Source organism: Vicugna pacos, chromosome 13 (assembly GCF_048564905.1).
Source record: "Vicugna pacos chromosome 13, VicPac4, whole genome shotgun sequence".
Classification (NCBI taxonomy): Eukaryota; Metazoa; Chordata; class Mammalia; order Artiodactyla; family Camelidae; genus Vicugna; species Vicugna pacos.
Genome location: NC_132999.1, coordinates 16,656,997 through 16,670,508, shown reverse-complemented (window position 1 = coordinate 16,670,508; position 13,512 = coordinate 16,656,997). Strand labels below are relative to the sequence as shown.

The window sequence follows — 13,512 nt, the reverse complement described above, 5'->3', positions numbered from 1 at the left end:
CTGGAGATGTTCTGGCATGACTAGACCAGAGACATGATGAAGCTGGCAGGTGCCTGCTCCTCGCTGTAACGAGTCCGGGTGGATGTAAGAGAAGTAAGACAACACTCAGATGATGTTTATTGTCAACACGTCTTCTTTATATTGAACTTTTTGAGATAAAGGCTAAATGAGCACATTTGTGTGTGTGTATATATAGGTAGAGTCGGTTTGACTGACAGCTACAAACGCAGACGGATACAGGTGTGTTGTATTGTTGACTCAAATGCCAGAAGCGCTGATGTTGACGATGGAACATTTCGAAGTGGTGAACAATTCTTGGTAAAGTTCTGAAACAAACCAAATGTAGTCTTCTCTCGATTTACGCAGGAGTTGCATTCCTGGAAAATTCAGTATATGTCAAAATCATGTAAAATATCCTCTTAAATGTATGTAAAATGGAGTTAGGTGCTAGGCTCTGGTAACCATAGAGATTTTTACCCACATATACTTCCAACGGGGTGTTTGCAGTTTGTGTGGGGCTGTCTCCCTCAGTGTAGCGCTTTAGTGGATTTGTTTCTTGCAGAGTAAATCCCAGTCACACCCCTAAACACGGCAATAATCAATCACCCTACACCCAACAGATTTTCCGCAACCCCCCTTACCATTCCCCCCGCCAGGAAGCACTGCCATCCTTGCTGAGAATCTGTGCCTGGCTCGTCGTCTTCCTGGCTCTCTCCCCCAGTCTGTGAAAGCACCCTGCAGACACTGGAGGATACAGCAAGCCCCTTAGAGGGATCCTGAACCTGCATCACTCTATCGTCTTCATATTTATCTTTTATTATTTTTTAAATTTCTTACTATCTTCCCCAGAGGATGTTTTGGTAAGTGGAAAACAGATATCCTTATAAACAAGGCGGGGGGAGGGATCTGTGGGGTGAAGTGTGAGAGGAAAACAGGCAGGCAGAATGAAGCTGGGGTGAACCTAGCGCCTAAAACTCACAGTCCCAGGGCTTGTGCATCTGCTAAATGTGAGCGGTAACCTGGCTTGTCCATTTAAAGAGGGACCCTCGATCGACTACACAATTCCATTGCCTAGGAAGTAAAAACAAGGTAAGAACATAAGACTCTGGAGAACATAGACTCTGCTTAGCTTTAACGTGGCTCCACCGTTTGTAGCTTTGGGCCCTTGAGTAAAGTGCCATGCACTTTGGTCCCCTTGCCTATAAGCAAGATAATAATCGTAACAATACCTAGAACACCTAGCACGCGGTCTGCTGGGGGGATTTGACAAGCTGATGTTCATCACGCGCTTAAAGCAGCACACGGTAGCTAGGTGTTCATGTTATGTGAGCATTTGCCAAACAAACAAGCAAAAACTCTCGCTCAGAGAAAACACAGCTTTTTCTAGCAGTTCCTCTTACTGAATGACAAGGGATTGAACTGCCCAGCTTGGATGCTCAGGGGAAACTCCACATTCGTCAGTTCCAACCTGCTCGTGCTACCGTGCTGGGAACTGCAGCCAGACGGGGAATCTAGTGGCCAGACTCACACAGCTAAGTTTGTGGAGGACCCAGGTTCCTGGCTCCTGTCTGCTGCTCTTTCTGGGACTCCGTGGCTGGAGCTGGCCTGGGAATGGGCCCACGATCTCTGCACCTAGTGTGCCTGCAGGTTCCAAAGTCCCCTCTGACTCTTACTCTCCAAACTCCTGTTTCTCCCTAAGTACAGAGAGCAAAGAATGAAACAAGTCAGGTGTGAGTGGTCCATAAACTCAGACACTCAAGGAATATGCAAATTCAAGGTGGATTTCCTTTAAATAAATCTCTAACTTTGGGTAGGAGGTGGGATGGAGTGGTAGAGGGTAAAGGTTTTGGCAAGAATTTAAACCTCATTGTGTCTTGGCATCATCCAAGTAGACCCCTTGCCTCAAATTTTTCTGTGCCTGTTATTTTCAGGAAGCACCTGAGTCTTCCTTCTCCTGGCCCTGCTCAGACCTCATTGCTTCACTGGGGCACGATCACCAGGGGCTCAGATGTGTTCCCGCCCTGGTTCTGACCCCATGCACTGGAACCTGCATCTGGGACTCCTGCCCCCTTGACCAGTGCTCTCTCTGCCACACCAGGGTGGGTACTGGCTGTGAATTATATAGCTGGACTTGTCTTAATAGCAGACTCTATTAAAGAACAATAGTTTTAGCTCATCGTGTGATTCAGAGATGGTTGCTAGGGAAACCACTGGGAATATGTTTAATTTGTAAATCCCGTAATTGCCCTAAATTAGAGTAATTCACGCTCTTGCTTCAAGCGCATTTGGACTGAGCTGGCTGGGAAGCAGGTGAGGAGGAGACAATGATGACAGGTTGGCTCCCATGGTGATCTGTTCGCACTCCTTGTAAAGTGTTTTTTACCACCGCTTTGTCAAAAAAGCTACAGGGATTAGAGAGAAGGCCTGAGGGAACATTATGGTGTCCTTCTAGTGACCCAGAGAGCTGGAAAGCCAAAGAGGGCAGGCCCTCTCTTCTCACTAATTCAAGTGGTCGCAGCAGAGGAGGCGGGGGCAGCACCAGCAGTGATGGAGAGAGATGAAAGAACTCCTGTAAAGACTTTTTATTCTAAAATGGAGTCAGAATCCCAGCATTGTCGTTTGTAGGGGGCTGCTAACTAAAAATGAGCAGAATCAAGCTAGTTGAAAAGTTTTATCATCAGAAAAAAACAGGGTGGTTTAAATGTAGGATCGTAGTGTTCGATTTGGAAGCGGGCCCGGGATTGTCTCTGCCAAGCCCGTTCTTGATCTGCATCTGTATTCAGAGGGTCACCCACACTCTGGTCTTGCACATTTCCAATGACAAGGCGCTCACTCCATCCCATGGCAGCCAATTTTGTTTTTAAAGAGTCCTGATGGTTAGGAAATCTGCCTTACATTGAGTCAAAAAATGGGGTGCAGTGTGGGTGGCCTTTCCCTGCTTGATGCAGTCGACTGGCTAAGTTCCCAGAGGCTTGTTTGTAAACTGAGACGCATCCTCCCTTGGTCATGGATGCTCATACCAACAAGCCGACCTGGCTCTGGGGCCCAGGACTGTCCATACGGCTGGGGACTCCTGCCTTCAGATGGAGGGGAGCAGCAGTGGGGAACAAACAGAATGTTCCTGGCTGCAGCGCTCGATTAAGAACAAAGAGAACAGCCTCTGTCTCTCAGGGCCGGGCGATGTTTACCTCGTGAGAAAAAAAAAACCAAAATCAAAGCACAGACCCTGTTGCCCAGCATGTGTCAGATGAAATTCTTCCCTCTACAATATCAGAATCGATAAAGGATGACTCAGTGCTTCAGATGTCGCTCAGTCCAGTGGGGTCATTGTGCACTCTTTTGGAAACTACATCGTTCCGTGAATGCGGCTGAACGTCACATTAGCTCGTGGCAGCTGCAGCCCCCTGGTGACTCATGCTGGAGTCTGCAATCAGTGAGAACCCCAGGCTGCTTCTCCTTTGTTGGTGCAACATCACGTGGCCCCCATCCCAGCTCCACTGGGACCGTAGATGTCCTGGGCTCCTTCTAGCTCCTTGTCTGCTTTTGTTGTCAAGTCTATGAGGTCACCTTCAGGATGTTAAAATTCAGGATCCCAGGGATTGCAGCCTCCTGTCTCCTGACTCTTTGGCACCTCTCCTGGTCTTTAAGGTCCCCGGAGGTCACTGTCCATGGATAATTGATCTCATCTGCACAGTCCCATTCTCCTCAGCTCTAATTCATCCAGACCAGTATGTTTAATGAAATTAAATGTCTAATCTGCCTTTTATCAATATCTATTCTCTCTTCCAATTCCTTGACAGAAAAGTTGAAGGGAAGGCAAGAGCTGAAGAGTCCTGCTCTTTCTTTGATCTATTTAAGCATCATAATTAGTTTATCTGATCATTTTTACCCGTGTGAGAGGTAATGGTTTAGGGTTTTGGAAAGAGACGTCCAGCCTGAGCATTTATATTTTGCATGGCGCTTTCACATTGTTTAGTATTGCTTGTTTTTGTGCTGCCTACTTGTTTTAACAAAGGGTTCCCAGGTCTATAAAGATGGACACATTCATTCTATTCTCATTCAGTTCAGTCACTCTTATGGAAAGTCTAGTTTTATGTGCCACAAAGCCATACCAAAGGTTTGCCTCATTGGAGAGAAAGAATCCAGGAAGAAATACATGGTCATGAGTGACAACTTTGCAAATTTCAAACTATGAAAGGATGGCAGACATCACTGTCAAAGGGGCCCTGGGCTCTCCAGGAAGCCCACATCCCAGACAGAAAAAAAAAAAGGATCCTAGTTTTCTCTCTGAATTCTGCTTTAGAATAACTAGGAAACTACCTACCATGTAAAACTGGGAAGTACAGAAAGGACATACTTACTAGAACGCGGAGGGTGTGGGTAACCTCAGCCTTAGGGTAAGGAGCTGGAATAGGTCTGAGTTAGGAAGCAGCGATGGGAAGACAGGCCTTGGCTCCAAGGCGGCACCTATGGGAACCCCATCAGTACTGGACACTGGAAGGCAGAGGAATGCCCAAAGACAGGCAGCAGGGAAGAGGGAAAAGGATCCTTATGTAATTGTGTGTATGTGTGCTTTTCCACTTCATAGCTGTGCGTCTCTGGTTAACTCACTTCACTTCTCAGATTCTCAGTTTCTTCATCTTTTAAAGGGGTCTTAAACAGGGATAATAATGCTTCTACGTCCCAGGATTATCTTGACGACCAAATGAGGTCATGGAGAATATTAGAGTATTACTCCACCACTGTCTCCCTCCTCCCTCTAAGGCAGTGTCCCCACCCCTCCCACCCTGCCCTTGGTGTTCTACAGTCTACACAAAATCCACCCTCAACTCGCTCTTCTACTGCAGTTGATCAGAATGAGGTGAGCAGTACACCAAAGAGTAGCTAGCTGGCCTCAAAGAAATACAATATGCTGAACTGAGTCCCTTGGAACACCTTCCTCTTTTGAGATTTTTCACTGAGAACTGAAGTTTTAATTTCATTTAATTTGATTAAATTTAAATAGCCACATGGAGCTAGTGGCTACTATATTGAACAGTGTAGGCTTATAGATTTATTCTCTGGAGAGGTCAACCAGAAAGCAAAGAGCTAGACAAAAATTGAAAAGATTTTTTTATTGTAGGAAAAATCCACACACCAAAGATGCTGTGGATTCAGAGAAAGGCTAAAGAAATATAAAGGAAAGAAATTATATTGCCTACAGTTATTCAAATACTGGCTGGGAAGTAGAGATGACTGTGAAGGCCAGATAATTTCAGTTCTGACCATCTAGACCAAAATTCCCTGCTAGTAGAATTCAACAGTGAGGTGTTAGCAAGCACTTCCGGCACCAAGGAGAACTGGGTACCACGGAGCCCCACTGCTATAAAGGGAATACAACCTGATAAGACACACCTTTTATTTTATTCCCAGGCTTGCAAGAAGTGATGTGTGACTCTCCCACATCCACACTCACCCTCTCCCAAAGATCTGAACACACAGTGACAAGTACAAGAGAAAAGCAGAGCTGCCCTGCTGGCAAATGCTGCTATTAAAACACGATCAAAGCTAAGTAACAAGATGAAGAGATTAAATCTGAAATTCTAGTAGAGGGGCTAAAGTTTTCATAAGTAGATAACGCCTTCTGGCTCTCAGCAAACACAAATGCAATTCTGCTCTGGCAAGAAGCTTCCTCAATTTGGGTTTCTAGGATTTTCACAGATTAAGATGAACAAAATATAAGCTCTTAATCAAGTTTAACCAAAAACATAAGAAAGCAAATCACTCTGAGCCAGAGGCAGAAGAAACAAAGCACACCAGATTTAGATCTTCAAGGACTTTAAATATTAGATAGTCATATATAAATGTGAAATAACTATGTATGAAATCCTTAAAGAAGTGAAATATGAAGTCACAGACATAGAATGCACTGGCGAGACCATCAAAAGTGAAATGGTAGGTTTGAAAAAGTTAAATATAATTTTCATAAATGAAAAATATTATTATCAAATAAAATCTGGGGGATGAGAGAAATATCAAATATTATCAATTATCAAATAAACAGGGGATGAGAGAATTACTGAAGTGGAAGATAGAGTTGGAGAAATTAAACAGAATACATCCTAGGGAGAATCAGAAGATGATAAATGAGAAAGATGAATAAATAATGATTAGAGCTTCCAGGTAAAGATAGCAAATTGAGCACATACATCTAATTTTTACTCCCTTCCCAAAACCCATTATTTTAAGATTTGTATCTTCTTTTTTAGATTCCACATATAAATGATATCATATATGTTTTTCTGTCTGACTTACTCCACTTAGTATGACAAGATAATCTCTAGTTCCATCCATGTTGCTGCAAATGGCATTATTTCATTTTTTATGGCTGAGTAATATTCCTCTGTGTGTGTGTGTGTGTGTGTGTGTGTGTGTGTGTGTGTGTGTGTGTGTATGCCACATCTTCTTTATCCAGTCATCTATCAGTGGACACTGAGGTTGCTTCCATGTCTTGACTATTGTAAATAATGCTAATGAACATTGGGATGCATGTGTCTTTTCAAATTATAGCTTTCCCTGGAAACATGCCCAGGAGTGGAATTGCTGGATCATATGTTAAGTCTATTTTTAGTTTTTTAAGTACCTCCATACTGTTCTCCATAGTGGCTGCTCCAATTTATATTCCTACCAACAGTGTAGGAGGGTTCCTTTTTCTCCACACCCTCCTGAGCATTTATTATTTGTAGACTTTTTAATCATGATCATTCTGACTGGTGCAACGTGATACCTTATTGTAGTTTTGATTTGCATTTCTCTAATAATTAGCCAAAACTCATTATTTAAAAAAAAATGATACATGCCCACAAGGATGGGAAGAATATGAGAAAAAAACTATAACAACAAATTTGGAAAAGGAAAGGCAGATGAACAAGTGATACCAGACTCATAAGAATTTAGAAAGTCAAACCCTGAATTGGTGATGAGAAAAACTGAAATCAACCCAGTTGGAATGGTAAAACAAATACAAGGAAAGCAGAAGGAAGGAGATAATACAGCAAAGAGCATACATTCGTATAATAGGGAACAAAGATCCAAAAGAGAGAAACTGCCAAACCCAAAGGGCTTTGAAAAGACAATTAAAAATGGATTAATCTCTGGTGAGACTGAGAAGAAAAGAGAGAAGGTATAAATGTATATAAACAAAGGGACATACCTATAGATGGGCAAACTTTTTAAAAAGTGGTAATAGAATACTCTAAACTACTTCATGCCTTTACATTAGAAGAAATGAAAAAATTCCTAAAAATATATTAATTATGAAAGTAACTGAAGAAGAAATGGAAACTCAAAATAGCCTTATACCAGCCTCAATCCCTTTTTTTTTTTAGTGGAGGTACTGGGGATTGAACCCACAACCTCATGCATGCTAAGCACATGGTCTACCACTGAGCTATTCCTCCCACCTAAATAGGCTTATGATTTTATGATTATTAAATAAAGTGAAAGAGAAGACCAAAATCTTTCTGCAAAGACTCAGATGATTTTATCAGCATATGATTATCTGATTATATGGAAGAGCAAGTATTTAAGAAGCGCCAAGACATTCTGAAGGCAAAAAGATGAAAGAACTTGCTTTTCTGGATTGTAAGACTTAACTAAAAACCTAAAGTAATTAAAACAGTATGGTTTTGAGGTCAGGATAATCAAATTGGTCAATGGAACAGATTAGGGAAATAGGTCTATATATATTATAGATGAAGACAGTAACGCTGTAGATCACGGGTGGGTCATTCAAAAAAATGGGGCTGAGGTCACTGGTCATGCGTACAGGAAAACTTGAAAGATGAGCTTAATTCTCAGATACAAAAATTAATTTCCTATGGATCAAAATTTTAAATATGGAAAGCAAAGCTTTAAAATTTTGAGAAGAAATTTCAAATATCTTGATAACCCTGGGATTTATCAAAAGGATTTCTTAAAAGGGACACACAAAAATACCAACCAAAAAAAGGAAACACTGACAAAACAACCATATTATCAAAAGATCCTGTAAAGAAAGTGAAAATACCAAGACAATTGTAAGAGATATCACTGACAAGGACATGATCTCCAGACTGTATTTTTTTAAATTCTGCAAATCAATTAGGACAACTCAATAAAAAATGGGGATGGGATACAAATAAGCATTTTATAGACAAGGAAACACAAATGACAAACATGAAATCATTTAATCTAAGGTAAGGGCTGAAGTCACGACTTCCAGCTTCAGCCAAAGGCTGCTGAGGGGGCAACGACACTGCCTCCCACCAGCTCCCCTCAATCCTCCTCTAAGAGTGATTTAACTTTACTCGCTGAGACACAGCCACCGGCAAGGAGAGGCCAAGGTTCACCCAGTAATTGTCAGGGAGGTGAACCCAGAGGCGAGTCACAGTTCAGCCTGAGCAGGTCGTGTGTGGGATGAGGGTCCAGCCCAGTGCAGGGGGCAGGCACAGGAGGGGGTCCTGGGGGACCCTGGAAGTCAGTGCTGGCCGACAGCCCACTCCCGCTGTGCGCAGGTGCCCCAGCCCTGAGAGACCAGACAGAGGGGTTAGAGACCAAAGCCAGGAACTCACTGTCCTTCTCTTTATCTTTTTGTTCAGCGGTCATGAGCATGGGGGGACCAGGCATGAATTCCCATCTCTTGGCTCCACGACATTTTGTGGTCTCAATGTGGAGTGCTAAAGGGTGATTAAGGCTGGAAGGAAAGGACCACTCATGTGAGTGGAGAAGCTGGGAGCTGGTTCCTGCTGTGCCTCTGCCTAGCCTGTGACCCTGGACATGTTATGGCACCTGGTTTTCTCTTCTATTAAGAGAGGGACTCAGTTCTCACTCAGGGTGTTTCAACCCTCCTACTGGGGCCTTTGAAACTTGCAGGAGAAAGTTTCTGGTTGTCACAGTGACTGGGGAACCAAAATGCCAGTGGTGCCCCTGGTGAGACACTGGCTCTCCCATCCTGGGAGCCCTCTGCGTTTCTTCGTATTGTATGCACGTGTGATGTTCTCTCCTGCCGGCCTGGAGACTGCGGGACTTTGTGAAGCAAGCAAGTCTCCTCCCAGTCCCTTCAGGACAGAAGAGTGCTGCTGTCCTAACTTCAGCATCTTGAGGGCTGCAGATGCTCTGTCCTCACTCCTTTCCTGCTTGGGGGCCGAGTCACCCTCACAGTGAGGTCTGGGTGAATTTGGTTGAAGTGGACCACTTGCTCCAGTTCTAGCCGCATTCTCAGAACAGCTCTGCATTCAGGGCTCTGTTGGCCTGTGCAAAGCTGAGCAGCGCCCTCCCTGGGACACCTCGGGAATGGACACGACTGACTGCTTTGAGAAAATGCCTCGCCAGGTGAACACCCCGTGGCTGTGGCTTGAGAGGATCAGACCACCGCCAGCCCATGTGGGTGACTCTGTGAGTAGTGGATGGAGGGACCCTCTAGGAGAAGGTGGCCCCATACCAGGGTGCACACAGCTTGATGAGTGAGAACCAGGTTTTACTGCTCACCTGCTCCCTTGGACAGGTGCTCTTGTGCAGTGCACAAGCTGTACAACTGTACCTAGTAGCCCAAACCTCTTGTTCCCTATCAATCTGGTAACCCACCTTTGGCTTCACTCAGGAGGAACTTGCCTTTCAGTGACTGCCTTGTGGCTGCCTGAACTGGACTCTAGTTCAAAATAGATGGGTCCAGGTGTCCAGCCCCATGGCCTGAAATTCAAGGCTTTCTATACTCTGCTTCCAACTTGCTTTTCTTTTTATTTCCTTAAATTTGGGGGGGGGTGGATAACTAGGTTTATTTGTTTATTTATCTGTTTTTTTAATGGAGGGACTAGGTACTGGGGATTGAACTCAGGACTTTGTGTATGCACACTCTACCACTGAGCCATGCCCTCCCTCGCCCCCCAATTTGCTTTCCTATCCACTACACATCAGACTTTCTTATAGGCAGGCTAGCCTAGTTACTGCCTCCCAAATAATGCTTATGAAATTTCATCTTCACACTCTCACACTCTTCCTTTATCCTGCCCTGTTATCCAACTACTTGAAGACTCAGCTCATTTTCGCTTCTCTGGGAAGTCCTCTTGGATTGTTCCAGCTCAGAAATCACTGAAAAGTGCCCACTCTACTTCCCACTGGTCACTGTCTACACAGCTCATGTACTGAGAGCCTAGAAGATCCCCAAGAAGATCATAAGTTTCTTGGAGGCAGGAACCTATTGAAGGGACCTGGTCCCCACACTCTCCGGCTTAAGAACCTTGCTTAGTGAACTAAGTCAAACCGAGAAAGACAAATACTGTATGATTTCACTTATATGTGGAATCTAAAAAATAAAACACATGAACAAATTATGATTAAACAGCAACAGACTCACAAATATAGAGAAAAAACTAGTGGTTACCAGCGGGAAGAGGGATGGAAGGAGGGGCAACGTAGGGGTAGAGGATTAAGAGGCACAAACTATTATGTATAAAATAAGATACAAAGATGTATTGTACAGCACGGGGAACATAGCCAATATTTTATAATAATGGAAAATGGAGTATAATCCATAAAAATATTGAATCACTCTGTTGTACACCTGAAACTAATATAATATTGTAAGTCAGACTATACTTCAATAAAAATAAATAAATAAGAATCTCACTGAGCAGTTACCATGGTAACAAATAGCTTTTCCTATTCTCTTGGATCAAAACAAACAAACAAACCACTGAAGAACAAGGAATCTAGCTCCCTGCCTGGGTTGGTAATGAAAACATCAGGACAAGATTGAGGCCAAATCTGTGAACCTGGTTTAATCAGTTGCCCATGAACTTGGCCTGGGATACGATGGTCCCATCTCACAGAAAGTGCTTCATTCTGGAGATCCTGGTCCACCTGAGCCCTGAGTGCTGGGGCAGGAAGCACTCTCCCTCCGTGAGAGCTGGGAGACCACAGGGGCTGGAGCTTCTGTAGCAGGAGAAGCAGCTGTGCCTTCCGGGGGTGGAGGAAGCCTCACCTACATGCTATCAGATCTGTGAGTTTAAGTTCTATGAGTTTAAGAAAGAGATGCTTTAGATGGTCTTCAGAATCTCTAGTGAGTTTGCATCAATCTCAGGCCACTTATAAACTCAAGTCCACCACAACTCAGCAGAGCCAATGTTTCAGAGCATGCCTTGAAAAGGGCATTTTTGCTGAATTTCTCTAGTAACACCATCATTCCACAGGTCTGACTGGGCCCCTCGGCCCCGATCTGGGCACAGTCCTAGGCTCTGGACACACAGCTGGGAAAAAACCAGACAGACCTCCCTGCTCCCATGAGCTTCAGTCCACTTTTCACACAACCTCAGCACTTGAGCAGGTGTTCAGGCTACTGTGACAGGGAGGTCACAGGAGCCCCTGGGGTAGGGGGCCAGCACGTATCTTTCAAACCCCTCTGTTCCAAGTGCGGTCCATGGACCAGCAGCATCAGCACGAGCTGGGAGCATGACAGAAATGCAGAATCTCAGGCTTCTCCCAAGACCTTCTGAACCAGAAACTGCACCTTACTAAGCTCCGGAGAGAACCCTGTGTCAGTGAAGATTTGGAAAGCACTGCTCTAAAATGCCACATCCCACAAGCTGTCTCGCAAACAAGAGAGAGCTGATGGTCAAATAAGCTTAAGAAGGAGCCTGCCCGTTTCTCTCTTGCAGACTCAGGAGCCGGCACATGAAAGACAGGTGTCCTCAGAAAAGAAACTTGTTTAAAATGCCAGCGCTCCTCAAACTTCCTTGACAGCCCAACTTAGCACCTGTAAACATTCATTGGAACTAGTGTCCTTTGAAACACATCTTGGGAAAAACCATATTGGCCCCCTGGCAGTCACAGATTCAGCTCACTTGGTTTCAGTAGTCCTGGATGGAAAGAGCCCAGAGCATGATAACTGGCAGCTTTGCTGAGGCACAAACTTGAATGATGCCCACTGCTCGGCTGGGACTCTGCGCAAAGGTCTCAGCTCGGAGGACCTGCTGGGTCGGGGTGCAGGGACCCAGGGACTGCTGGTCACGTGGCTGGGCTGGTCTCCACAAAGCTCATGGGGTAATAAAAACACTGAGTCTCTGTGAATACTGGCCACCGCATGAGAGATGAGGCTTTGAGATAATTTAAGTTGCTGTTAACATGCAGCGTGAGGACGCACACAGGTAACACTGCATTCTAGATGGAACGGGTCATTCGGGGAAACCCAGAAGCCACATGAGCATCCTCTATTTGTCACTTAGGGAACTGGGGAAGGTCTTGGGCTAAGTGTACCCCACAGGGGTCAAGAATCTACGAAGATGATGGTAACAGCTAACGTTCAGGAGTTTCTGACACGCCGAGCCTACCCCGACCCACGTTCCCTTAAAACAATGCAGTGAGATAAGTAGTGTGAACCATTTGACACATGAGGAAACCAAGGCACAGACTAGCTTCTCGCTTCAATCCCTTTTATGCTGAATGCAACTTCTGAGATCTAGGTGACAGGTGGTTGGTGGAGACCAAACCTGCCAGATGATGACGTGGTCCCCGGGCCCCCACCATCCCCTCCAGCCAGCCCCCAAGAGCTGAGAGCCTTGTCCAGAGCCCCAGCCGGGCAGTGGCCACGATTCCAATTCGCGCCTCAGCTGAACTTCCAGTTATCACGCTATGGTCTCATTCCGACTGGCAGAGTGGAAACCAAGAAAGTTGAATCTCCTTGGGGAGAATGTCTCTCCCGTCCCCACTTTAGGGGTGCCACTTCAGGTGTGAGGCAGCCCTCCGTGGGCAGGTGTCGTGGTGGCCTGGCGCTGGGAGCGGGCCTGGTTTTCCTGACCCTGCATTTCTGCCAGGCCCCGGGCGGAGCCGGCGCTCCTGGGGCCGTCCGGGAAGCGGGGCCCGGGCGGGGCGGCAGCTGGGACGAAGCTTGCTTTGGTAAGGCCTGAGCTCCCCCGCCCCAGCCCCCAGCTGCTGCGTGTCCTCTGGCAAACCTCTTCCCCGGGCCCTCGTCCCTTCTGCTTAGTGTTCAGAGTCACGATGCCCCTCCCGCCCCCACACAAAGCTGCTGAGCGTCTCACCTGGTGTGGGTGGCAGTCCCTGGCACTTCCCGCTTCAACTCACTGACCGTTTCTCACGAGGTCCTTCCCGGGGCTCCCTTGGGCTTCTGTCTGCTCCAGACTGGCAGCTCGCATCATGAGAGACCTGGCCAATCACCCCTTTCTCAGGGACACGCAGATCTGCTGCTTCCAAATCACATGTCAGACCCCCAGGGGTGAGGATAAAACCCCTGCTGTGTGTTTAGACAAAACCAGGGACAAACTGTCTTTGCTTCTTGGGACAACACTTAGAAGTAGTCCCGGGGCCCAGAGGTCGGTCACGCAGTTTGTGACGTTCTCCTCACTTTGGGGCATGGCATTGTGTGGTGGTGATGGAGTCACCCGGGCACAGCTTGGGAGCTGGCTGTGTAACTCAGGACAAATGACTTAACCTCTCTGAGCTTCAGGTTGCTCATCTGTAAGTGGCGTGGATAGAGGACCT

At 45.8% G+C, this 13,512-nt stretch overlaps 1 protein-coding gene across 1 annotated transcript in view; it reads right to left on the bottom strand.

Annotated features, from left to right (window-relative positions):
* Positions 1-99: 99 nt before the first annotated feature.
* Positions 100-13,512, bottom strand: part of WLS (Wnt ligand secretion mediator) — a 124,135-nt gene continuing 110,722 nt past the window's right edge. The window contains exon 12 of the mRNA XM_015240172.3: positions 100-377. Coding sequence (XP_015095658.1) covers positions 259-377 — 119 coding nt within the window. The 3' untranslated portion in view covers positions 100-258. The remainder of the gene's footprint in view (positions 378-13,512) is intronic.